This window comes from Ambystoma mexicanum, chromosome 2p (genome assembly GCF_040938575.1).
Source record: "Ambystoma mexicanum isolate Mex_15411 chromosome 2p, UKY_AmexF1_1, whole genome shotgun sequence".
NCBI classification, from domain to species: Eukaryota; Metazoa; Chordata; class Amphibia; order Caudata; family Ambystomatidae; genus Ambystoma; species Ambystoma mexicanum.
Window position 1 is genome coordinate 1,136,177,808 of NC_090923.1, and position 27,291 is coordinate 1,136,205,098.

The following is a 27,291-nucleotide window of genomic DNA, read 5'->3' on the forward strand; positions in this document are numbered from 1 at the left end:
TCGTAGATAGAGAATGGGATTCCAGCCCCTGGTCTTTCTTACTAAAAAGTATCTGGAGTAAACTCCGGAGCCCCATAGTCACTTTGGAACCAGCTCTATTGCCCCCTTTTTTAACATGGCTCGCATGCGTTGTTCCTGCCGGGCCACCGGTGGAATCCGCTGACATCGCTGAAATTACAAGGTGTGTCCATAGTCGAGAGCGTCCAGCACCCATCGATCGGTGGAGACGTTTTCCCACATGCGCTTCTCGGCGTAACTACAACACCGACGCACAAGAATGCCCACACTGCTAAACAAGGAATAAAGATACCGTTCTCGGTCATCACCAAAAAACGGACACAAACAGAACCCAAGGAACAGACCCCACAACAAACCATATGACATTATGAGAAATAGCCACAAAAGGACGCTAAACACTGAACACATACACAGTCCAACCGAAAGCACTGAAACGACGCATCCACAACTTCCGGGCCTGTACCACATCCAAAGTTCCGGCAGACATTTACATAGACAGCATGATAAGAGACCACAACCCTTGCTCCAACACCCAAGAAGGAGAATAGACACTCGACAACCCACTATACTTTGATGAATTACAACACCATACAGAGTTCATTAGAAAAGAACAGGGAGCGCGTCGCACAAAAAAATTTCTGTCAGGCGTAGGCCCCTTCTCCCTATACAGGACGGACCCACTAATCTAGCTGTGCTTTAGGGTTGCACTGAACTGACGGGACTCGTAAATCTAGCTGTCTCACCATGCAGGACTCCCGAAATCGAGGCATTCAGCCACACTGTGTTGATTAGCTGCATAACAACCTAAAAATGTTTTAAAAAAATTAAAAAACCTCACATTTTCTCACTCACCAAACTAACACAACCACCTCTCGCACTGCAAGCCGCATTCACTTCACCACACCGCAACACAAACCGCACCAACAGCACACGAGGACTGACTTTGCTACAATACTCGCACCAAAGCTCAGCGCACGGTGTACACCGCGATGAAACTGCCAACAGAACACCACTCCTCTCACTATCCTACTCCCTCTTCACCCTACTAACCCATCCCGCCTTCGCCAGAGCGACTGGGGACCAACTCCGTTGGTGACGGTGCATGGTACAAAGACCTTTAACATGCGGACAAAGTTCGCCAGCCGGCCTCCCGCCGGGGAGCTGGCCTAACGTCTTGGCCGGTTCAATCCTGCTTGGAGGCCGTCGTGCCTTCTTAGGAGGCTTGATGGCAGCCACCTCCAAAGGCCTTGGAGCGAACCCTGTATACTTCCCTGCGTCGAGGAACAGGCAGGTTGGCGGTACGCGGACGAATCCCCGCCGAAACGCTTTGATGACCAGGGGAGCAGCAATTGCGTGTGCTGACCCTGCAATTGTGGAACAGCCCATCAAAATAAACCCAAGAGGCATCTCGCCCGATTTCACTGCCAACCTGGCCACAGGAAGGGCAACACTGCTTGTCCCATGTATCTGTCCCAATTTTGTGTCCCTCCACCCCTCACCCCCGCGCGCACCCACACCCACCCACACCCACACCGGGAAGCAGCAAGGATCTGCGCCTCCTTAGGGGTACGACTCCTGGCAGAGCTGGCCCACAAGTGTGCCACTCTATATGTAGCGAAATGTAGTTTTGCCTTCCTTGGGGCAAATCTGTGCAAAACATCACACACCTGCCCCCTAAAAAGGCCTTTGTGGCAATTTTCAGGGGGTGGGGGGCTGATTTGGCTGTAGGGGCCCCCACCCACAAAAACAATTTCATGGTGGCCTAGTGGTCCTTGCTGCTTCCCAGGAATGGCAAATCGAGGCCTGAACCCCCAACACTCCAGGGATTAAGACGCCGGGCCTTCTGAAGAAAACTGTATTTGAGCATTTAATTCTGGCTCTGCTCCCCACTTTCCAAGCCAGAGAACGACATTTCATGGTGAAGTGTATTAAATTATGAAGCTTTGTATGGTGCTTCTAACTTTATTTTCAACACATTAGTTCTCAAACTGTTTATTTGCTTAACTGGCTCTGCTTTTCACTTGCTTTGCTATTTCTACAGTATTCCAAAACGTATCTAACTGTATTATAAAAATAGTGTTGGGGCTCTTAGCAGAGCACACAAAGTAAACGTGTATATAATAGTAGCAAATGATTTTAGTGGGTTACTGCTCTGTGGTTTTGTATTGCTAAGAGTTTGTCTAAGGCCTAAATAGTTTCAGCAATTAATGTTAAGCAGAAAATGGTCTGTGTGTGTGCTTGCCTGAAACCTTCACGACTCATACGTTTATAAACTAAGCCTTGTGCTCAGTCACACTACCCAGAGAGATTGTCTAGATCTTGGCGTCTTCCTCTGCTCCCACAGTGGCCTCTGAAAAATCCATATCAGCAGTTCCAATTGTTCCAGTTCCAAAGCGGCCAGTTAGTTTGAAGACACATATGGGAACCGCTCCAACCTATTTGTTATATAGCATATTTTAGTAACTCGACCGTGGTCACCACCAGTGCAGAGGAAGACATGGATCTTCAGCCGGAACCTGATGCTCAAGCACAGCAGAGCATTTTCTTCCCTTCTAAGATTTAAGGGCTGGCCTTTTAAAAGCCCCGTCAGCCCTACGAGTTGGACACAGTCATTAGAATCTACCTAAGATCATGTATATTATGCAATCAATCTCTCCAAGTTTCTCAAAGAAGTTGATTAAGGAAATTGAGCAGGTTTTTCAGGGTTTTCTCTGGGGTGAGAAAAAGGCTCCCAAGATTCTGAAGTTTATTTTGCAACGAGACACTAAGGAAGGCGGTTTGGATATCCAAACTTGGAAAATTAGCACAGGATTAATTTTAAAGAAAGCGGCCTTATATACAACGGTAGAGACAGAACGAGAAACACTCTGGTTGGCAATAGAGAGGGATGCCTTGCTACAGTTTCGATTGGAAAATATATTTTCTATGGGAAAGCTGCCTAAAGGGTCTGCTAAAATACCGGCTATTAAGGTGGCCAAAAATGTAATGTCATGGTGGATGCTTAATTTTAACGGGAATGTGTTTTTGGGCGATACATCATCGATTTGGCATAACCCTGTGTTATAACTTGAGAACAAGACTTTATATTAGAGGAGTTGGATTTCAAAGGGGATCTTGTTGCTAGGGGATTTTTTTGCGAGATGGGCACTTATTGTCCTTTGAGGAACTTCAAAGGGTGTTTCACTTAAGCGGAAGAGTGAGAAATAGGTTTAAGTAATTAGAAAATCTTCTGACCCAGTTACTCAGTATGTTATCTGTACCGATAGAGAAGAAACCAGTGGGTTGGGCCATGCTTTGTCTGTTGCCATTGGAATAATTTACAACAGAAATCGGAGATAGATCTACGTTGTGCTATCTAAGATGGTGTTTGGAAATATGTATGGAGGATTGGGTATGATAGTAGGATGGATCTTAAATTACGACTTATCCATAAAAGGTTTTGGGGCAATTGTATTAGACACCTGTGCATATGTGTGCTTTAGGGTTAATAAATGAAGATTTATGTTAGGGATGAGGAACAGTATTGCCCCAGACGAGTATCCTTTTGGAGTGAGGTGCTAGACAGATTGGATATGGCCTTATCAATTACGTTTCCTAGAGGACCATTACAGGTTTTGTTGTTAGCAAATAATGGGCGTTGTTTAATGGCTCGTATGTATGGATCCTGGATCAATAAAATCCTAGTGATAGCAGTAAGACAGATATTGAAGGATTGGAAGACCAGGAAGAAGCCAACAGTGGAAAATTGGGTTAATGATGTAGTGATGTTATCCGAGTTTGAGCTAGTCATGTTTAAGAAGACAGGGTAAAGAGGAAGCCTATTGGAATTTATGGAAATCCTTTCTATACTTGTATGGTAATGGGACGTCGAATGAATAGTGTGTGGATTTGAGTGATCAGTTATTAATACTTTTCAGTATCCATAGTCATTGTGGGTGTGTCAGTGTTTGTTGCGAGTTTGTCTTTTTGTTTACATGTGGGGAAAGTAGATTTCATTGTAGGGCTCTGTTTTATATTGAGCATCAATGCTCCAGTGAGCCTAGTTTATAGATGTTTAAGGAAATATTTTTGTATGTATGTGATAAGAATTGTAGATATTGTTATGTATATTTACATTGTATTGCTATTTATATAGACCTAACCAATAAAGTAAAAAAATAAAAATAAACCACCCCAGAGTCTGATAAAACTGATTATGATCAGACAATGCCCAATTACTTTTTCAGGTCCTTAATACAAGAGTGGCCCAAAGGGAAGCAGTCTGCAGGAGATATAAGGTCCAGTCAGAGGAAGTACTGTGGGTGGTTGTAGAACGTTCTAGCAAATGTTTGGAGCAAGCTGGCGAGACAGAGGCGATTACAATTGGAGCATGGCAAGCCAGTGAGGGGAGAAGGTTAAGTTGGAGTTAAAAGGGAGGTAAAGGAATACCAGAAGGTAGATGCTGAAGTTAAGCAGGGGACTAAAGAATACCAGAACTTGGAAGGAAGAAGGTTGTTGGCATTATGGAGGAGAGGTTAAGGGCCACAGGAGGAGGAAAGGGGTAGAGTTGAGGAGTGGGTTATAAGTACCAAGTGGAGGGAGCCTGGCATGGTCAGAGAAAATCGAGGCCAGGACGTTTCAAGAGAGCAGACTTGGCCCAGAGCAGGGGGTAGAAAATAAATCCTGATCAGAAGCCGTGGAACCCAGTCAGGGAGGAGGAACAAGCTATGGTGTGGAGTGGAGGAGAGGCAGGAACCAAGACAGAACAAAGGCTGTCAAGCGGGGAAGAGGTCAAGACGTAAAATGGAGGTGTGAAAGCCCCGACTTTGGACAGCAAGCCCAGTTGGCTCCACCAAGTGGAGAAGCTGCAGTTCTACCCAGTACCCGTAAAAGAGCCAGAAACACCTATAGGAGGCACACACAGGTGATTGAGGTGACCGTATCTCAATAATGAGAGAACAACATGGGGAGAGCCAGAAAATTAGCCCAGAGACTGAGTTGGGGGAGGAGGGGCATTATCCACACGAAACTAGAGGAGCCTCATGAATTGTTAGAACTTTGAAAATGTACTCCAGATGTGACTGGTTTGGCTTACCTGGAGAATGGAAGAGTTTGGTTAACTGAAACCAATTTGATCCATAACAGTTTGGCCTCTGTGGTATCCACGCAAATGTGACATCACATAAGAAAAGTTATGCATCAGGAAACCCAGTCCCCACCCAAAGATGCTACCAAACAAACACCAACCTCAGGACAAACTATTTCTGTTCAGACATTTTCTAGATGACTCGTCTCATACCCAATACAGAGAGGGAATTACCTCACATTCCTCTGCAGTCTTGGGAGGCGCTGGGGTGCGCACTCTATCCTCAACAGCCATACTGTGCAGAAAGGTGAAGCCTTCAGGCACTGGGAAGTAAGGTGCCTCCTTTTGGCCAAAGTTTAACTCTAAGGCGCAGTTTTTGCAAAGTACATGGGGAAGCAACGGGCGCCCAGCCAGTCTCCTCTGGTCGATCTGAAAAGCCACGCCCAGGGCACAGCCGTTCCGAGAGAAGGACAGCTCCACCACCTCATCTTTGAAATTCTGCAAGAAAAAAAAAAAAAGATTATTCATGGCATCATACAGACTTGCATCTAGACAAGCACTGACCCATTAAATTACTTGTTACAGTTTGGAGTTCTGCGAGTACTCCTCATGCCGATTGAAAAAAGGAAAAAAAAAAAAAAACAACACCATCTCATACTGGTGAGAACGCAGGCTCTGCCCAATTAAGGGACATTTAAAAATAATTTAAATCATTAGAACACAAACTCGTACAACAAATTAACAACTGCCAATACAAAGTATTGGTCCCACCTTAGTCTTGTAATAGCAGTCTATATTCCACATAGTGCAGACTCCTGCACCCACCTCACCCCTTCATTTTTTCAGGTGCAGTCCTCCCATGCTAAACAATTTCCCAATATTCCTAGATCTACATCAATTACATCCCTCCAGGCTATGGAACAAGTTACTTGCGTTTAACTCCTGTACTCCAGCACTGGTGTCTGAAATGGATTCTGTTGGGGAGATTTATCAGTTTTATGCTTAATCCCCTCGCTTAGCGAGACCCCTAGCACTTTTTGCTGGACATCTGGACCCTTTTCCTTTCTCTCCTAAATGAGGGGAGCCTTTTTCCCTTGCATTCATTCTTATTTGCTCATACCTTTGGAACTCTGGTCTCCGTTTCACCTGATCTATGGAGTCTCTATGGATCTCTTGAAAAGGCATCTGTGGTTAACTTTTGCAGTTCCCAGCACCCTATGTTCAGTGTTGCTGGGAACCCAGAGTTCTCCTATGAGATTTTACTATCCTTATAAACTACTTTCCTTAAGGATAGAGGGATACTTTGTAGCCTTCCTAAAAACGTTATTTTAAGAGATTTACAAATACCACCTTATGTGGAGTACTAAGGGGATACCTAGTATCCATTTTCTCTGCCCCTGTGACTTTCTAGTCCCAGTGACAACCCTACAGTTATGGCTGCTGGCCAGTGACAACCCTACAGTTATGGCTGCTGGCAGTGAACGTGTTCTACCAACTATTGTGCTATTTTTTTTTTTACTGCAGACTGTATTCAGTCCTGGTTGTGCACATAGGGTCACCAATCGTCTAGCAAGGAGGTGCCTTTCTATTTTCATCATTTCTCATGTGGGAGGGGGAGGTTTGAGTGTTTTGCCTTTGGCAGGAATCCTTGGGTGTCCCCGCATATCCTCCAGTGTGTATGCGAGCACAAGCAGCAGTGTAGGAGTTTGACACTCCCTTGTCCTTTTGTCAGGGAGAATTCTCAGAAATGTGCCAATTCCCTTCTACCTTAGAGACCCCTGGCCCCCCAACTCTTTTTGCTGGACTTTAGAACTTAATTTCTATACTGGAGAGGGGGAGGCCTTTTCCCCCCACTCTCTCATGTATTTTTCTGTGATTTGGACTGTGTTTCTTTGGACTATGAGTGTGACAAACTCATAGTCATCTTTACGTTGTGACACACAGCACCTTCAGTGCAGTGCCACAGGGAAGTTGCTTAGATTTCCTCAAGGTTGTACCTGCTCTTGGTGAAACTACTGTTTCCAAGAGCAGTGAATTGAAATTGACTTTACTTACATTTTGTAACTTTCTAGACCGGTACACACCATCTTACAATAGGGTGCTGGAGGGGTTACTTAGTATACCCTTTGTCTAGTTTCTTATGTAAACATTTTTATGTTACCCTTTCTACAATCAATGGCTGGTGGCAGTGGTTTACTTTTTCCTACCATTGTGTGTTTCTACCTCAGGCTGCAATTGCAGCAGCAGTAACGCACCCATGGGTGCTTATTTTGTCAAAATGGCCCCCAGTCTTTCCTCCCTCCATAACCCCCATTTCTTGTTGGAAAGGTCCTTCTTGAGATTTACTCTGCGAGCCAAACCAGGTTTGGTCCCTGTGTTAGTCTTGGGCCAGATTCACTGGTGAAGCCCACCTCTGGCTCCAGCGTGCCTGGCAGGAGCAGGAAGTGAGGCAGGTGCCTGCAACTCTGTGCTTAATCCCCTTGGTTACAGGAATACACCCAAAAGGTGATTGGCTCGCTGGCTGTCCTTGGAGGACAGTCAGACTGCTGCGTGAGCGACAGCTAGGCTGCGAATGATGGGAGAAACCTGCATAAAAAGGCGGGGGTCTTTCGCTTGGAAGTCAGAGTTGACCACTCGATGAAGGTATCCGAAGAACTTCTTGGAAGAGGCCTGCTGCAACTCCTGGACCATTGGTTTGCCCGGTGAAGCCCTGCTGCAGTGCTGAAGCTCTGAATTCGCCTCGACTAGGGAAGCCCTGCAAAGGACGATTTATCTCCTTGGGTTGGTCAGACCAATCGACCCCAAGAGGAGCTCATCTGGAAATCCTCTCGGAGGTGGCATTCCCTAACCTTTTCCTTTTAACGCCAAACTCAGTATTGCTCTAAATGTGCAAGTGATAAATTATCAATGTCCACAGTGTCATAGTTATTCAGGTCACCTCAGGGTCTAGGAAGTGTCTGTGTGCCAACCCAAATGGTATCTGATTTATTGAAACATAGCATGCACTTTCTGAAGTATATTTTGGCGTTACATATTCTCCCTTCGAAGGAAGGCTTATTCAACTGACTTAAATTAATAAATAATTGTTTAAATTAATAAATAATTGTTTAATCAAGAAGCCTTTGGCAGGCTAGAGGTGTAGATGTGTTTTTGTTGTCTTTGTTGTGTCTTGTCTTTGTGTTGTCTAGTCTGTTTGGTTAAATCTAGTTGCATCTTAATTGTATTTAAGCTTGGTTGTGTTTTTGCTTAGCGAAGATGGATTTACAATGGCGATTCTTTTTGATTGTACACATTGGTTATTGTACTTGTATATCGTTCAAGCTCAATTTTTCGTTGCTATTTGCTTTGACTGAAATTCATAAATAAAGTAATTAAAAAAATCCTTCAGTGTAAGAGTTTATTTGGATACTCGTCACTGTGAAACTGTGTTGCAACCCTACAGCTCACATTGACCCCTTTTGAGATTAGCCCGGCTGCTCACTTGTATAGTACGACATGCATTACTTACCGTGATAGCATTTCTGATGATTGTATCTGCTTAGATTCACATGCTGTGCATATACGACATCCAGTGTTAACCGTGGAGTATTGCATCTCGTCTTTCGGGGAGCGAACTAGGACGTCGGCATAGGCGTGTCCAACACTATCCCCATCGTGTAGTGTACCCAAAATCCCTCACGCGCCGAGGTCCCTCTGATTGTATTTTTTCTGCCATGAGGGAGACCCAGGCTATAGTGAGTGAGTACATAAAGAGAGAAAGTAGTAAGACGTCCATGTTCCTAACACCCAGAGCAGGGAGGTAGCATGTGAATCTAAGCAGATAGTCATCAGAAATGCTATTACGGTAAGTAATGCACGTCTTCTGTTGCTTGTTAATCTGCTTAGAATCACATGCTGTGCATAGACTAGCGAGCAGTACCCGGAGTTGGAGGTGGGTTGTGAGAAGGAACAGTAGAGAAAAAGAGGTCTTAGTACTGCTTGTACCACCTGAGAATCAGACCTAGAAGGAGTGTCTAGGCAATAGTGTTTTTAACGGGGTACACAGAACTCCAGGTTGCCGCTTTGCAAATGGACTCTAGGGGAACATTTGCAATGAATGCTATGGAAGCCCCAGTGCCCCGAGTAGTGTGCTTGTCATGATCTCTGCTTCCAAAAGGTCAGGGTTTTCCCAACTCCCTTGGAAGCAGATCCATAACCCAGGTTCCGAGTGCCAACCAGTCCCAATTGGGACCTTTTGGACCCAGTCCTGGCGCCAGTGGCACCAGGCTCATAAATATGCCCAGTCCCAGCGCTGGAAGCGCCGGGCTCATAATGCTTGGGTGGACTTACCTGCAGCAGACCATGCTGCTTACTTGCCTGCCAGTTGAGCCTCTGATCCTCTTCTGTTTGGAACTACTTTTCCTGTTGGGTGGGGCAGGAGCCACTCCCTAGATTCAGAACACTGGAACTCTTCTGGAAAGCAGGAACTCTTTTCTTACCTAGGCGTGGCTGTGGAAGGAGACACCTAAGCACTACAGGAGGCTATTTAAACCACACCCGATGGATGAATCTTGCTTTGCGTTATTCTGCATCCTCTGCAGCAGAAGGCTCATCGTGTCTTCTGCATCTGATCCTGGGCCTAAGGAAAAAGGCTTACCATCCTGAATCCAGTCTTCAGCAACACCTATAAAGACAAGAAAGAACAGGTTAGCATTACGGTCTTCAGTGACAGCTCTTCACTTACCTGGTCCATCGGCGGTCACCAACGCCTCGCGCTGCATTCCGGCATCTGAAAGACAAAGGCTTACCAACTCTTTGCACGCTCCGGAGGCCTTTGGCGCTGCATCCCGCATCTGAAAGACAAAACAAGGTGCGTTTAAAGACATTGGGGAACTTTAATACTCACGTGCCATTACTCCTTTCCACATCTAACCCAGTGGGTATTCCGGCACCCTGCAGCCGCTCCGAACTTGTACCTGCAAAATAAAAAGACAGTTCGAGCGCATCGTGAAGCAGGCAACAAGCGCTTACTTACGCGCTTCCAGGCGCTTCTATTCATCACACGGGCTCCATCTTCAACTCACTTCAGCCCGTCATCCGCCATCGCCGGAACCCTGCAAAACAAGAAACATCATTACTAAAGACTTTAAAGACATTAGAATTACTCGAAACTTACCGTTCGTGCAGTAAACGACGGACAGCAGTCCTCTGAAGTCAAGAGGCCTGCTCCCCTTATCCAGTGAAGAAACTGGTTACAGCACCCTGCCCCGAGGCAGATGGAGAGCACAGCGTTCACTTACCTAAGGTGAGAGCGTTAACCTTTGGGGTTCTACAGGAGAAGAGAAAGGGAAGAAGAGAGAGACATTCAATAACCCAGTTCCTTAATCCCATATTTTCTATCTGCAGACATCTTACCCTTCGAGTCAGACATACAGTGCACAGAGGTCCAGCCCAAAGAACCAGCCGTGTGTTACACATCACCTTTGAAGATACGGTATACGCCCAGTCAAGACCGGCGCCTCTAAGGTAATCAGGTGAGCGTTACAGTGCTTCAGGCTTGAAGGGCAGTTCTCTTACCAAGAGCATAACAGTGTGATGCATTTGACAATCCACCTTGAGATAGCCGATTTAGAGACAGGATCCCCTTCTCTACCAGCTGCCACTGAAACAAAAAAATTGGTTTGTTTTCCTCAGTGGTTTAGTTGTAGAACATGACTGCCCTGCGCACATCTAGTGTGTGTAGGCCTCGGCCATGCTAGTGGGATTCTGGAAAAAGGTAGGTAGTTAAATCGACTGGTTTACATGGAACTTCAATATGAATTAAGGCGCAAATCTGGGGTGCGTGCGCACAACTACCTTATCCCTGTGGACTGTAACAAAGGGGACTAGAACAGAAAGTGCCTGTAGTTCGCTAACCTTTCTGATCGAAGAGATAGCCACTAGGAAGGCCGTTTTATAAGTTAGGTCTTTTAGACTTGCTTTATGCATAAGCTCAAAGGGAGCTCCCAAGAGCCTGGTCAAAACCACATTTAGGTCCCACCCAGGAGCTGGGTGAGAAATGGAAGGATAAATCCTCTTAACCCCTTCCATAAAGGCCTTAATCACTGGTATCTTCCACCACAACACTTCTTGTTGTGAGGTGGTGTAGGCTGTGCAGCCAGATGAACCTTTAGGGAATTGAAGACTAACCCAGTGTCCAACAGATGGGTTTAGTACAGCACAATGTGTGTGGGTGAGCAATCGATGGGATCGACACCCTTGGAATTACATCAAATGACAAAAAGTTTCCATTTGCTGGCATAGCAATAACGTGTGTTTGGTTTCCTAGCTTCCCGGAGTATGTCCATGCACCTCCGAGGGAGCTGCAGGTGTCCAAGCTCTAGGACCTCAGGAGCCAAGCTGCTAAATTCAGAGTTTGTGGGCATGGGTGTAGGGTCTTCCCCCCCTGAGACATGTTGTACGGGCAGGGTAGTTTCACCGGTGGGGAGAGGGACATTTCCATCAGATGAGCGAACCAGGGTTGGCGGGGCCACCAGTATCATGGTAACTGGTTCCTGGTGCATCTTGTGCGCTATCTTGTTGAGAAGGGCAGTCGGGGGGGAAAAGAGTAGACACATTTCCCTGACCATGTTATCCAGAGACCGTTCCCCTTGGAGCGGTTCTGGGGTTACCTGGAGGCGTAGTCTTGGCATTGGGCGTTCTCCTGAGTTGCGAACAGGTTGATCTCTGGGAAGCCCCATTCTGCGAAGACGGACACAATGTCTTCGTGCAGACGCCATTCGTATTCTTTAGGAAGAGGAAAATCTCTGCTGAGCACATCTGCCAGAAGATCGAGTTCCCCTGGAACATGTTGGGACAAAAGAAACATCTTGTGTCTGAGAGCCCATATCTAAATGTTTTGGGACAGCTTGGATAGCCCTGGAGAGTGGGGGTCCCCGTTTGTTCAGGTAATACATGGCTGTAGTGCTGTCCGTTAGAATCAGCACTGTCTTCACTTGTAGCTGCATCTGAAAGGCCTTTAGTGCTGAGACACCGCTAATAGCTCCAGTAAATATATATGGTTGGTTGAACACCGCTAATAGCTCCAGTAAATTTATATGGTTGGATGCTGCTTGAGGGGACCACACTTCATGTGCTGTCTGCTGAAGCAGGTGAGCCCCCCCACCCCGTGAGAGATGCGTCCGTCATGAGAGTGGCTTCCACTGCAGGGGTAGTGAAGGTTTTCCCCTTCAAGAGGTTTTCACTTGACCACCACTGCAGAGAGAGAACGAGGGCTCGCGAGACAACTACCAGATCTTCCCATTGTCCGCTGGCCTGACACCACTGGCTGTTGAGCCACTCTTGCATGAGACGCATGCACAGCCGCGCGTGGGGAACCAAGTATATGCACAACGCCATAATTCCTAGCAAGCGCATGGCCTTGCGCACCGTCACGTCCCGACTGGCTACATATTGAGGAATCTGAAAAAGCATGTTCTGAACCCTCTCGTTGGAGGGGAAGACGAGACTGTCTTCCGTCCGAATTAGAGCTCCCAGAAATTGTTTTGTTTGACTGGGGACTAGGCTGGATTTCTTCCCGTTGATTGAGGAACCCAGATTGAAGAGAAGATCTACTGTTTTTTGGATGTTCGAAAAACATGTGTTGTACGAGTCCCCTGTGATGAGCCAGTCGTCGAGGTAGGGTAAACTGGGACGGATAGTCTGCGCAGGTTTGCTGCTGCCACTGCCAGGACCTTGGTAAACACCCTTGGCGCCGAGGCGATGCCGAAGGGGAGTACCTTGAATTGGTAATGCCTGTCCTCTATCATGAACCTTAGATATTTCCTGTGCGCCGGCAACATTGAAATATGAAAGTATGCATCTTTCATGTCCAATGTTGCCATGTAGTCTCCCCACCCCACCCCCCCCCCGGTTTCAGCAGTGGGATCACCTCCTGTAGTATTACCATGCAAAACGTATGGGGTTTTATGAACTTGTTCGCTGGGCGCAGGTCTAGAACAAGGCGCATGGTGAGGTCCTTTTTGGGTACAAGGAAGTACACTGAATAAATACCCTTGTTTACCTGAAGAATAGGGACGGCTTCTATGGCGTCCTTTCACAGCAGCGCTTCCACCACCTCTTGATTCATGATCTCCAGATGGTCCGGTAAAAGGCGATGTGAGCGCGGCGGTCTGAATTGTGGAGGTTGGGCTAATTCCACGCAGTACCCGTGGGTGACAGTCTTTATGACCCACTGGTCTGAAGTTATTCCCCTCCCATGTTGTGAGGAAAGATGTTAATAGCCCCCCGACCGGGGTGACATGGGAGGGGACCTGGATTAGACGGTCATTTCTGACCAGAGGCTGCGGCTCCTCTAGGATTGGGGCCTCTGCCGCTGACCCCTTGAAGGGTAGTATGCAGGGCTTCCTGAAGTTTGTCCTGTGTTGAAATTCCCTGTGCCATAGTTGTTTTGACCTGCACGAGACTGCCCTCAAAAGGACCGCCGAGAGTTATTACCTGGGGGGAGGTTTTTTGTGTGATCTGAGTCTCATGCTCTTTCTTGGCTGTTTCCAAGGCATTAACCGCTTTCCTGAAGAGGTTAGCTTCCTCAATAGGCTTATTGGAGAGAGTCCTGCGTTTTCGGGTTTAAACCCTAAAGTACGCAGCCAAGCACGACTTTTGTGTAGGGTCCCTTGGGCCAGAGATCTGCCTGCTGTTTCAGCCGTGTCCAGGGTGTTTTTAATCACATTCTGGTTCACTTCCTTCGACTACAATAGAGCGAAGCTTGTATTTGACGGGTTCTGGAACCTCTTGGAGGCCTTCCTGGAGCAGGTTCCACTGAGCGTCAGCATAACTTGCCAATAGTGTGGTATTATTTGCTATCTGCGTAGTGTATGCGGCAGCCAAGGTGACTAGTTTGCTGAGAGCATACAGCCTCTTGGATTCCTTGTCCGGAGGTGCCTCCCCAGTGGCAAGGGGTACCCCTGCCCTTTTTCGGATGGTAGTCACCACCAGAGAAGTCAGGGATGGCATGCCCTCTAATGTATAGAGGGTCGGAAGGAGACGGCTGAAACTATATTTTTCCACTCTTGGGTTCACAGCCCGGGTTTGACCTGGTGATATCAAGGAGGGAGCCAACCTTCTCTTGATGGAATTAAGGAGGGGAATGGCTTGATGGAGGCTTCTCCTTAAGGATATCCTCTACAAAATCCTGCTCAGGCACAGCCTCTTGAGTAGAGATCTGAAAGTGTTCAGCTGCCTTTTTCAACATAGAGTTGAAGGCCATCTGGTCATCTACAGGTGAGGCCTGGCGAGCCGGGGTAGACTGAGGGGAATCCAGACAATACATCAGTGTCCTGATCTTGATGTGGCAGTGTCCATGGGTCTGTTCCCTCCTGCTGGGTTTCTTCCCAATTGTATGTGGCACCTTGCTGTTCCTCTTCATAATTCTGCAGAAATTAAGCTTCTTCCTCTTCATTGTAAATGTCCCTATAGGTGTCCATGTGGACAATGTCTTCCTGCTGGACGGGGATTGAAGGCTGATCTTGAAAATGAGAAGAAAATTGAGGGTTAGGCTCTCCACGAGAACTTATCAGGGATGGATGCTCAGAAAACCTGATAATTCTCTCCAGCCGATCCATACACCCTTTGAATTTCTTTCTAGTCCATTTGGAGGACCCAGGCGGGCCCAAGGGTGGAAAAATGTTGTCTTTCTGCTTTACGGCGCCAAAAAAGTGCCTCTTAGGGTGTCGGAAAAAAGGCTCTTGGCTATCTTCATAAGTATCGCGAGAATCGGGGGTCCCAAACTGCATCCGAAGATTTTCCCGCGGCTTGCCCCATAATTTTTAGCGGAACCGGGATAAGTCCCACCGCCGTAATCCTCTGGATGCGGTCTTCGATAATCGCTAAATCGGCGCGAGATAATTACTCCGATGGTCTATCGGTAGGTGTATTACCTTCGTAGCGTTAGGGGGCCTAGCGGTCGGTTTTTGGACTAGAAGCCTAGTCGTAGCTTTCGGGTCCGTCGCAGCGTCAGATTTCCGCGCTTCGCCGTGTGAAGTTTTTGGAGTAGCGCCCTTGTTTTTGATTGCCCAGTCGCAAGACACTGCTGCAGATGCGGTGAAGACTTGGATCTGCGTGACCCGAGGAAACTGTCGAAATTTTACTGCCTTGTTGGCGCTCTCTCCTCCTTCGACGAGGACATCGAAACCGGTGTAGGGGTTGTATGCTTAGTGAGATGCTTTTGTGTTGTCCCTGAAGCGAGACCAGAGTCAGGCCTTAAAGGGTCGGGGACGGGCGTGGCGGACCTAGAAGTGTCCACCTCGAGGTCTATCACATCCGCAACGGATGTTTGGTCATCTGAGGTGCCCCCGTCACTCTCAGCGGGTGTGGCGGTGGGGGTTCCACCCACAACATACCGTACGCGGCCCACCGCTTTACACGGCGCTCCTTAAGGGTCTTAGGCCGAAGGAGTTTGCAGGCCGCACGTCGTGATCTAAGGGGAGACAGGCGTTGCACGTCCTGTGTTCGTCCTTCAAAGGATATCTGACCCTAGACCTAGGGCAGAATCTAAAAGGAGTCCTTCGCAAGGAGAAGACCAGACCAAGAGGGGAAAGGAGGAAAGACATACCAAAAATATGGCCACCCCCTGACCCCACTCTCTCTGCTGTAAAGGTCGGCCAGAGGGCCCGACCACGTGGAAAGTCCGGCAGCCAGATTTTAAGCACCGAAATCCACCGCCGTACACGAATCCCCCGCAGTCTTCGTCGAAGATATTCTTGTGACCGAAGTGACTTAACGGTATAAGATAAACAATGTCTCTTCTGTAAGAGCTCTGCTATAGTGTCAGGTTTTCACATTCTATATCTCACATTAGCAAGATTCCTAGGAGAAGAGGATGTTGCAAATATTATTTCAGGGGTTAAAATATTAAATACATTCTGTTTAGAAACTAGAGCATTTTCTGTTTTGGTTAATTTCATTTTCTTTCCTTTACTAACTTTCATTAGAAAGATGAAATGTCCCCAAGCCAAGATGTTGGAACACCTTCTCAACAGTGATTGGTTTAGTTAATAGCAGGCAGTATTGTGATGTCATTTAGAATGTTGCTTACAAATCTAAACTGCCTTTCATTGAAGTCTTTATTAGAGTAGGTCATGTTTTTGTTAGCTCCTACAGATATAATATATTTTAAAATCTTTAGTGATAGTTTACTGAAAACATTGAGTTTTACATAGAACTTAGTATTCAAGTTAATGTAAGTCTGCAGTTGAAGAAAGTATCTTATATTCAAACAACTCTGAAGCATTGTATCCAGAGAACCAGTTGCCACTGAATTGATGCTGAGCAGCTGTATTCAGTTATCCAGTAAAAGACTAAGCTAAGTGACTTTTGGACTTTATTTTTTGAAAGTTTCATTACCGGAATGCAAGTGAAATTTAATGTTTGTTTTTAACCAAGATTGAACAATACTTTTGTGAAAACTGTTGGTTCTGTAATTTTTGATTATGCGCGCGGTTTTAGCGTCGCGTTACTAATATTAAACAGCTAATACTAATACAATTTTTTCTTCGTTTATTTTTGAAGCGCTAGTCGCGTGGTTTTGCTCGCGTACCTTTTCGGTAATTTTTCTACGAGAGCATTCTCAAGTCCGTAGTACTCGCGAGCGCGTACAGTGAACATTAGGAAGCGCGCGATTAGAAAAAAGGACCCAAAGACGTCATTTTGCGTCGCGGCCATTTTAGAAAATATTTTTTCTTCAACACAAGCGCGTATAGACACGAGAGAACTTTGAAGATGTATTACAGACGTTAAGAAGTTTATTTCTTCTGATTTAATTCATCATTTGCACATAATCTCATCTTTAACAAAGATCGTACAAGGTATAGTTTTTATTTCTTAAGTTAGGTTCTAAATATATATATATTTAGTTTTTTTTAATATTTATCCTTAAGGACATTTTCGAGAGTGAATAAGAGGAATATATATATATATATATATATATATATATATATATATATATATATATATGGGATACATTACTCACCGTAATCGTATTTCTGATGCTTGTATCTGCTTAGATTCACATGCTGTGCATAGGCCGACATCTAGTGGAAGCTGCGGAGTATTACAGTTTGTTTTTCGAAAGTCGAAAATGGGCGTCGACACAGGCGTGCCAGTAATACTATCCCTAGTGTGACGTCCACTGTACCCAAGATCCCTCACGCGTGTAGGATCCTCAGATTGTATTTTTTCTGACATGAGGAAGCATGAGGAGTAGCGTGAGTACAGATAATCCAAGCAGATAGACAGAAAAGGTAAGACTACAAGCAATCATGCGCCTTCTCTCGGAGGGGAGGAAGGGTGGGTCGCATGTGAATCTAAGCAGATACAAGCATCAGAAATACGATTACGGTGAGTAATGTATCCCTTCTGAGGCTTGTGGAATCTGCTTAGATCACATGCTGTGCATAGATTAGCGAGCAGTACCAGAAGAAGGAGGTGGGATGTGAGAAGGGTCATGAGCAAACAGGTGTCTTAGAACCGCTTGTCCCACTTGTGTATCTGTCTTGGAATGAGTGTCAATGCAGTAATGCTGAGTAAAAGTGTGAATAGAGCTCCAAGTAGCCGCTTTGCAAATGGTGTCGAGGGGAACATTTGCAATGAAAGCCAGAGTGGCACCAATGCCTCTAGTAGAGTGGGCCCTTGGCGTAAAAGGCAGAGTCTTGTCAGAAAGAGAGTAACACAGCTGTATACAGTTGATAATCCACTTCGAGATAGCGCCCTTAGAGACGCGATCCCCCTCTCTGCCTGTAGCTACGGAGACAAACAGTTGATCTGTTTTCCTTAGCGGTCTGGTTTTATTTACATAGTATAGGACCGCCCTACGCACATCTAGGGTGTGTAGTTTCACCTCAGCCGAGCTTTGCGGGTTCTGGAAGAAAGCCGGAAGCTCGATGGACTGGTTTACATGGAACTTGGATATGAATTTAGGTGAGAACCTAGGGTGTGTGCGTAAAACCAGTTTGTCCTTGTGGATAGTAAAGAAAGGATCCTGCACTGACAGAGCCTGAATTTCACTGACCCTTCTTATGGAGGTAATGGCTACTAAGAAGGCCGTTTTATAAGTCAGGTGTTTGAGACTACTTTTATGCATGGGTTCGAATGGGGGTCCCATGAGCTTAGCTAGCACCACGTTGAGGTCCCATCCTGGCGGTGGGTTCGAAATAGGAGGGTGAAGTCTCTTTACTCCTTCCATGAAGGCTTTAACCACTGGTACTTTCCACCACGAGACCTTGTTATGGGATGTGGTGTAAGCCGAGAGGGCTGCCAGGTGTACTTTCAGCGAGTTAAAAACCAACCCTGCATCCAGCAGGTGGAGCATGTATGTCACAACGTTGGAAGGAGTGCAATCAACCGGGTTGATTTGTTTATTCTGGCACCAGATAACGAATCTTTTCCACTTATCAAAGTAACAGTGCCTTGTATTTGGTTTCCTGGACTCCTTTAGAATGTCCATACACCTCTGTGGTAATTTGAGATGTCCAAACTCTATGACTTCAGGAGCCATGCTGCTAGGTTCATAGAGTTGGGTTCCTGATGCACTGTTTGACCCTGTTGCTGGGACAGTAGGTTGTACCAGGCTGGGAGTCTGATGGGTTCGCACACCGCCATCCTGCGTAGGTGTGGAAACCATGGTTGTCTCGCCCACATGGGAGCAACTAGGATGAGCGTCATAGATTCCTTGTTCATCTTGTACACCACCTTCCTGATGAGAGGAGTTGGTGGAAAAGCGTACGCAAACATCCCTGACCAGTTCATCCACAGGGCATTCCCTTGGGAGTCCGGCTGGGGGAACCTGGATGCAAATCCTGGGCATTGTTTGTTTTCGCTTGTGGCGAATAGGTCTATAGTGGGGAAACCCCACTGAGAGAAGAGATTTCTTACTACGTCTCTGTGAAGGACCCATTCGTGTTCTTCTGGGAGGGAGTCTCTGCTTAGAGCATCCGCTAGGGAATTGAGCTCCCCTGGAACATGTTGCGATGACAGGAAGATGTTCCGTCTGAGTGCCCATATCCATATTTTCTGGGCAAGCTTGGACAGATTTGGCGAACGAGTCCCCCCTTGCTTGTTCAGATAGAACATGGCTGTCGTGCTGTCCGTCCTGATCTGCACCGACAAGTTCAGTAGATGGGGCTCGAACGCCCTTAGCGCTCGGAATACTGCCAGAAGCTCTAGCAGATTGATGTGGTTCTTGGCTACTGAGTGAGACCAGAGACCCTGAGCTGTGTGGTGGAGATGGTGAGCTCCCCACCCAGTCAGGCATGCATCTGTAGTCACCACGGCTTGTACTTCGGGATCGTAAAAGGGTTTCCCCTTTGCGAGATTCTCTCTTGTCCACCAGTGTAAGCTCTGTACGAGTGTTGGCGAAACGACCACTAGATCGTCCCAATGACCACTTGCCTGAGACCACTGTTTCGCCAACCATTCCTGCATGGGACGCATGCGCAGACGCGCGTGGGGGACCAGGTAAATGCATGACGCCATCATGCCCAGTAACCGCATAGCTTTGCGTACTGTTATCTGTTGACCTGACTGATAATGCGGAATTTGCAGAAGTATATTCCGAATTCTCTCTTCCGAAGGGAAGGTCAATCCTTTCTGAGTATCTAGGATAGCTCCTAGAAACTGTTTTGAGGTGCTTGGCACCAGACTTGACTTTTTCTCGTTGATGGAGAAGCCTAATTCGTGGAGGAGGTCGATAGTCCTCTGAATGTTTGACCTGCAAATTCCTGGGGTTTCCCCCGTTATGAGCCAGTCGTCCAGATAAGGGTACACCGGGATTGCTTCCCTGCGTAGGTGTGCAGCCGCCACCGCCAGTACCTTGGTGAATACCCTTGGTGCTGAAGCTATCCCGAAGGGCAGTACCTTGAATTGGTAGTGGCGACTGTCCACCTTGAAGCGCAAGTACTTTTTGTGCGCTGGGAGCATGGAAATATGAAAATAAGCATCTTTCATATCCAAGGTTGCCATGTAATCCCCCTTTTTTAGGAGGGGGATTACCTCTTGTAGCGTGGTCATACGGAATTTTTGGGGCTTGACATATTTGTTGGCAGGCCGTAAGTCCAATACTGGGCGCATTGTCAAATCTTTCTTTGGCACAAGGAAGTAAGTTGAATAGATACCCTTGTTTACCTGGTGTCCTGGGACGAGTTCTATCGCGTCCTTTTCTAGCAGAATGGCGATCTCCTCGAGAAGGATCATTTGATGCTCTAGGGAGTGCACTCTTTGTCGTGGAGGATGATTCCGGGGACGCTGCAGTAGTTCTATACAATATCCTGCGGATACTGTTGACAGCACCCATCTGTCTGAGGTGATCCCTTCCCAAGCCTGGGTGAAGGTGGAAATGCGTCCCCCTACTGGGGTTGCGTGGCAAGGGACCCTGAACTGAGCGTCACTGTTTTGGTGGAGGCGTGCCACCGCCCTTGTTGGGGCTGCCTCTGCCTCTTCCACGACCTCTCTTGTTACCCCTGCCGTAACTCTGGGTAGACTGCTGGTTGTTATTCCATTGTGTACCTTGTCCCTGGGCATAGTTGCCTCTTTGTGAATTTTGGCCGCGTGGGCGACGAAAATTATTGTTCCCCCTCTGGTTAGGGGGTTTGTTGGTAAGCTGGCCAAGGGATTTGAGAGTCTCATATTCATCTTTGGCATTTTTAAGTGCGTCTTCGACCGCTTTCCCAAACAATAGGTCGGGTTCCACTGGCTTGTCTATTAAAGAAGCCTGGGTTTCTGTCTTGAATCCCGACTGCCGTAACCACGCATGTCTCTTGATAACAGTACCTTCTGCTATCAATCTCCCTGCGTTGTCAGCGGCGTCGAAAGTTGCTTTTAAAATGCAACCAGACACGGCTCTCCCCTCTGCCGAGATCCGAGCCAGCTGGCCCTTTAACGGTTCTGGAGCAGAGGCAATGAGCGCCGCGACTTCTTCCCATTGATGGCAATTGTAACTAGCCAACAGGGTGGTGGAATTCGCAATCCTTGCTTGGTAGGCGGACGTTGAGGCTACCTTTCTGCCAAACCCGTAAAGTTTTTTGCTCTCCTTGTCGGGAGGAGCTTCTGATGAAGATAAGGGCGTGCCAGCCCTCTTTCTAGTGTTGGTCACCACTAGGGAATCTGGTTTAAGATGTCCCTTTATATACAGAGGGTCAGACTGGGCTGCCCGGAAAATCTTTTCAATTCTGGGGTTGACAGCTCTGGTGAGGTTAGGATTCACCAGGGAAGGATCTATTCTTCGTTGGATGGATTTGAGGATAGGGATGGTCTGAGCGACCGGTCTTCTCTCTCCTACAAACTCCTCCGCGAAGTCCCTTTCCTCCTGTACACCGTGGGTGTCGATGTGGAAGTGTTCCGCTGCTCGAGCGAGAACCTCGTTAAGGAGGGGCTGGTTATCAACTGGAGAGTCAGTAACTGGGGCTTCGCTTTGTACTGGGGAATCTACTCTGTAAATTTCCTGCTCATCTTCTCCCTCCTCCAGGTCCTCATCCTCTGCATAGTAATCTGTCCCGGTTTGTTCTTCCATAATTGCAAACTCCTGGTCCTCTTCAGGGAAAACTTGTCCCTGATAACTGGGGAGTGGAGTAGAATATGGAGTGGAGTAAGGCTGAACCTCGAAGGGTTCAGGTCTTTCGACCCGGGGCTTTTTACTTAGCGGGATAGGATCGGAGGAGCCTGAGGGTGTGGCCCCTTGAGGGTTATATGAAAGAAAGTGTTTTGGGTTCTTATCATAAAAATCAGCCAAGGAAGACATCCTAGACATAACCCTGTCTATGTCTTCACTGGACCATTCCCTGGAACAGGGTATTACTTTAGCAGGTGATTTATTTTCAAGGGTAGACTTGTGTTTGCTTGTCTGCTTAGGCTTTACAGGGGTGTAAGGCTGTGCTTTCCGCTGTTTCCCCCCTTCTCCGTGCGTGGAAAAATGTTTTCCCTGTCCCTTGGGGGCCCCAGAGACTTTCGACGCCTGGCGTCGAGGGTCTGGAAAGGTATCTGTGTGCTTCGGGCGTGGGGCCTCACTGGTGTTAACCGCGGTCTCGGTATCTTGGAGCGCGGCCTGGGGGTGGAAGTCGTCTTCGTCTCCCGACGATCGAACTTCCGTTAGTGTGTGTAGCGAGGCACTCTTGGCAAGAGTGGATGATTGCCTTGCGTCGTGAGGCGATCTCGATCGAGAGCGCCCAGAGGACACCGAGTCGGACCGTTCTTTTTGTGCCTCTTTCCGGGAAGTCGACGTCGTCGAGGTCCGGTTGGTCTTAGTGTGTTTAGTGTGTGTTAGGTGTGTAGCGCTTGCGTCGCCGGGGGTCTTCCCCATAGCCGCCTTGCCGGACGACCTTCCGAGGTCGGGGACCTGCGCTCGTCGGCTGTCTTTCGACGCCGTAATGCCCTCGCCGTCCGAAAGTACGGCGTCGCTGCCATCGCTGAAGGCGCCCTCCGCTGCCATGGCCTCCTGCCTGGCGTGGTGGGCCCAACGCTTTGTCGAACGGTCCTTAAGTGTCTTAGGTTTAAACCTACTACACGCTCTGCAGTTCGCTTCGGGGTGATCCCTCGGCAAGCAGAGATTGCACGTGGCGTGCCTGTCGACCCAAGGGTATTTGCGATTGCACTTGGGGCAGAATTGAAAAGGGGTACCCTCCATACGCACCTTAAGGCAGCGGGCTGCTAAGTGTAGGAATATATATAAATGTAACTATATATCAAGAGTGAAGAGTATGTACCACCCCCCACTCTCCCTACTTGTAAGGGCCGAGGCCAGCGGCCTACTAGGCCCGGGCCGAGGCCAGCGGCCTACCGAGGCCCAGATCCGTCGTGCAGCAGTCGACGGTCGATGACTTCTCCAGCCGTCGTCGAGGTTGAGGGTCGACGTTGGGGTGGGGAAGGGAATGAATAAGAATTAAAATTATAATAACAGCAAAAGTATGGCTAAGGCCAGGGAACTCCGCAAGATGCTTCCGACCAGTATGGCGGAAAAAAACAATCTGAGGATCCTACACGCGTGAGGGATCTTGGGTACAGTGGACGTCACACTAGGGATAGTATTACTGGCACGCCTGTGTCGACGCCCATTTTCGACTTTCGAAAAACAAACTGTAATACTCCGCAGCTTCCACTAGATGTCGGCCTATGCACAGCATGTGATCTAAGCAGATTCCACAAGCCTCAGAAATATATATATAAAGAAGCAATGTCCAGAGTCAAGTCACAGCAGATTACATACAATTAATCATCTATCACGAAAGAAATTAAATAGCCTAACAGCAATCAGAGCTTAGGCTACAGGTATTTTAAATCTATTAATCACATGATTAGTTTTGAACTAGAAGGTGGTGTTCTAAAACTGCATTTTATTTTAGGAACACTACTGAAAAAACTAATACCAGAGCTTTCCTGCGAAGACAGACAGAAGTGCCAGCAGTAGGAGTTCCAGAGAGTTCCAGACTTGTTGTCTCTTTTCTCTCAATCCACTTCCCCTTTCCCCTTGGGTTTGGCTGTCCGGTAGTTTTATAATTACAGAATTGTTGGGCAGACAGGCTTAGGGGGTTTAGAGGACCAGCTTCACTCCTGCAGGATTCTTCAGCATCAGCCTTGACATATAGGGCGACCAGTTATCTGGGTGGAAAAAACCAATCTGAGGGACCTCGGCACGTGAGGGATTTTGGGTACACTACACGTCACGATAGGGATAGTGTTACAGACACGCCTATGCCGACGTCCCCTTTCGGTGCCCGAAAGACGAGATGCAATACTCCACGGTTACCACTGGATGTCGGATTATATGCACAGCATGTGATTCTAAGCAGATTAACAAGCATCAGAAATGCTTATACCAAAGGTTGGGTTGACTATTGCCAAGAGGACAAGGCTTGTGCTGCATACAACCTTGCCCAACACTGTGACACACAGAACTTCAGAGCACGCACCACATCCAGCGAGTGCAAGGTCATTTGAGCCGGCAACGAAGGCGTCAGGGAAATAAATACATTAAAAAAAACGACCGGCAACACCAACGGTTCGTTGAGGTGCAATTCCGACTGAACCTTTGGCATGAAGTAGGGGTGTGTCCGCAGCACCACCCTTGTCTCGTGGAAAGTCAGATATGGCCGCTTCCAGAACAGGGCCTGGATCTCAACTACCCTCCTGGCAGAGGTGATGGCCATGAGAAAAGACATTTTCCACTGGAGGGGCTTAATGCATCGGCTCGAATGGGCAGAGCCCCCCCCCCCCCATGAGCCTAGTCAGCACCACGTTGGAGTTCCCACGCCGTGGAAAGGCGCCTTCACCGGCAGAAATGGAGTAGTCCTTCACTAGACGGGTGACCAAAGAGAAGACCGTCCCATAGCACTGGTGTAGCGGGAAATAGCTGCTAGATGCACCTTGATGGAGGTGTGCGCCAGTCCCGACTTCGCCAATGACAACAAGTACGGAAAGACCTGGGTGGCCGTGACCCTCAGAGTTCATCTTCTGCAAACGGCACCAAGTCGCGAAATGCTTCCATTTGTGTCTGTAACACTTCAGAGTCGACGACTCCCTGCCCTTGGCAAGGACCTCCCTGCAGTCAGATCGTAACCCCCAAACTCTAATGCTGCAGGAGCCAGCACTTCAGGTTCAGCGATCCTGGGTTGTGGTGCAGGAGTGCCGGGAAGATCCGCAACTACTGGTAGCTTGACAGAGGGGACGCAGACATGCCGAGAAGGTCCAGGTACCCGATTTGCCTCGGCCACGCTGATGAGACGAGGATCATCCGGCACCGGCACTGTCTGAGTTGACTGATGACTCTTAGTAGCAGCTGCAACGGGTGTGTGGAGGAGCGGGGGTGGCGTACAGGAACAGGCCTTCCCAGGGGAAGGAGAATGTGTCCCCCATGCTCCTCGGCTGGGGAAACCTGCTGCTGGCAAACCTCTGGCACTTGGTGTTCGTAACAGTCGCAAAAAGATCGATCTGGTTACTGCCCCGCCTGAGTAAGAGGTTGTCCACTTGATCCTGCCAAAGCTCCCACTGGTGGCAAGAGCGCAGCTCCCTGCTGAGGGAGTCGGCCACTGTTTTTGACTCTCGCCAGGTGGAAAGGAATGAGGAACCTACCTTGGGTGACAGCCCAGTGCCACAACTCCCACGCCTCTCTGGAGAGCACCGGGGATCTGGTGCCCCCCCCGCTTCAGGATATAAAACATTGTGGTGGCATTGTCCGTAAAGACCCTCACCAACTTGCCCTTGAGGGATGGAAAGGACTTCGGCCCAAAACAGGCCTTTAGTTCCAGGACGTTGATGTGTAGAGCCTTCTCTGGCAGACACAGGCCTCTGGCATGGAGATGCCCGGTGTGTGCTCCCCACCCCTTCCAGGGAAGCGTCTGTTGTGACCATCTCCTGGTATGGAGGGCTCTGAAAGTCTGTCGATGTTGGAGCGCACGCCCCACCATCGTATCGCTCGGTGCAACTCTTCGTCGAGCCCGATCCGGTCCTCGAAGCTTCCCGACACCTGGACCCAACGCGAGTCCAGGAATTCCTGGAGCGGTCGCATCCGCAACCTGCAGAGCCAGACCAGGTATGAGGACATCATGGCGAGCAGCAACTTGATGGTCCTAACCGTGGTGAAGGAGCCGCCAAGTAGGATACTGTGTGGACCCTGGATCCCAGGAACAGCACGTTCCGCGATGGAGTCAAGTAGGATTTTGCATAGTTCACTGAGAATCCCAGATCTGTCAGCAGCCGGACGGTCCTCTCTGTGTGTTCGACGGCTGTCCTTTGACTTGGCCCGTATGAGACAGGGGTACACAGGTGTTCCCTGAAGGCGCAGACGGGCCGCCACCGGCGCCAGGCACTTCGTAAAGACTGGGTGCTGACTTCAGTCCGAAAGGGAGAGCCTTGAACTGGTAGTTCATCCCCTGTATGACAAGCGCAGGAACTTGCAATGTTTAGCGTGAATGGGGACGTGGAAGTAGCGTCCTCTAGATCCAGCGACGACGGGAAGTCTCCCTCTTCCAGTTTGCCGAGTACATGTTGCAGCGTGACCATCCTTACTTTTTGGGACAAGATGCACTTGAGTCGTAGATCGAGAATGGGCCACCAGCCCCTGGTCTTCTTTCTTACTAAGTAGTATCTGGAGTAAACTCCAGAGCCCCAGAGCCGCTTTGGAACTAGCTCTGTCGCCCCCTTTTTAAACATGGGAGCGTTGACGACGGTGGCCACCTCTGTAGGCCTTGGAACGACACCTGTAAGACTCCTGGGTCGTGGAAAGGGATGGTTGGCTGTACGAGGACGACCCTCCTCTGAAACCTTTCGATGATCTGCCCAGCTTCCCTCCTAAGGTGCGAAAGGACGGACGGTGCTGTTGCAGCAGCTGGAAAGGCGGCGTAGGGTGTGCTGCTTCCTCTGCTGCTTCCTCTTCGGCAGTGGTGGGCCCAGCGTCAACGGGGCCGATGACCTGTGGTGCCGTCGCCATGCTTTTCAGTATCCCAGACACCAGCGTGTGGAGAGTCGCAAGAATGTCTTGTGACACTCTGGGAGGTGCCAGGGGAGTAGGTTTGCTGGGCCCAGCACCTACATTGTTGTTCTCACTGGCGTACTTGCCGTAGGCACCCCCTCCGGCGACTACCTCCTCCGACGTTCCTGTCGTCCCAAACGTCCTCCTGGACCGTGTGGACAGAAACCATGCCCTCTTCGCCGGAAGACGAAATATCCGTGCCCAGGATTAGCTCCAGCCCCCACCCCCTATTTTGTGTCCCGAGGGGGCGGTCTCGGGCTTAGGGACGGCATCCTCTTTTCTGGTGTATTTTCCACTGGTTTGTTCAAAGCCTCCCACCTGGGAAGAAGAGCCACTCTGGCCGCCGTCAGGGCCCTCCTGGGCCGGGTCAGCCCATTTCACCTTTGAAAGGGCGGCCGCCACCTGTTTGATAGTAGATGATGATTTAGCCTGGATCACCTAGGCCTTCACAGGCAGGTTGGCCACCTTGTCCCATGGCTTGGCCTTCTCCGGTCTCTCCCGCAGCTTCCCTTGGGTAGGCGGCATCCTCTTCCGACGAAAAACTGGGAGCGGTAGCTGGAGACAGAGGCCGATGGAGAAGGAAGTTACTTACCTGTAACTGTTCTCCAGCATGGGCCTGGCATGGATTCATGCTCATGAATATTACCTGTCGCCAGGCTGGGATCCTCTGTAAAAGATAAAACTTTCAGTTTGGTTTCTAAACCGTCTTTCTCCTATAAAC

General features: G+C 48.5%; 1 protein-coding gene across 1 annotated transcript in view; it reads right to left on the bottom strand.

Annotated features, from left to right (window-relative positions):
- Positions 1-27,291, bottom strand: part of HNRNPUL2 (heterogeneous nuclear ribonucleoprotein U like 2) — a 225,324-nt gene that overhangs the window by 140,245 nt on the left and 57,788 nt on the right. The window contains exon 7 of the mRNA XM_069645200.1: positions 5,318-5,581. Within this exon, the coding sequence (XP_069501301.1) occupies positions 5,318-5,581 (264 nt within the window). The remainder of the gene's footprint in view (positions 1-5,317; positions 5,582-27,291) is intronic.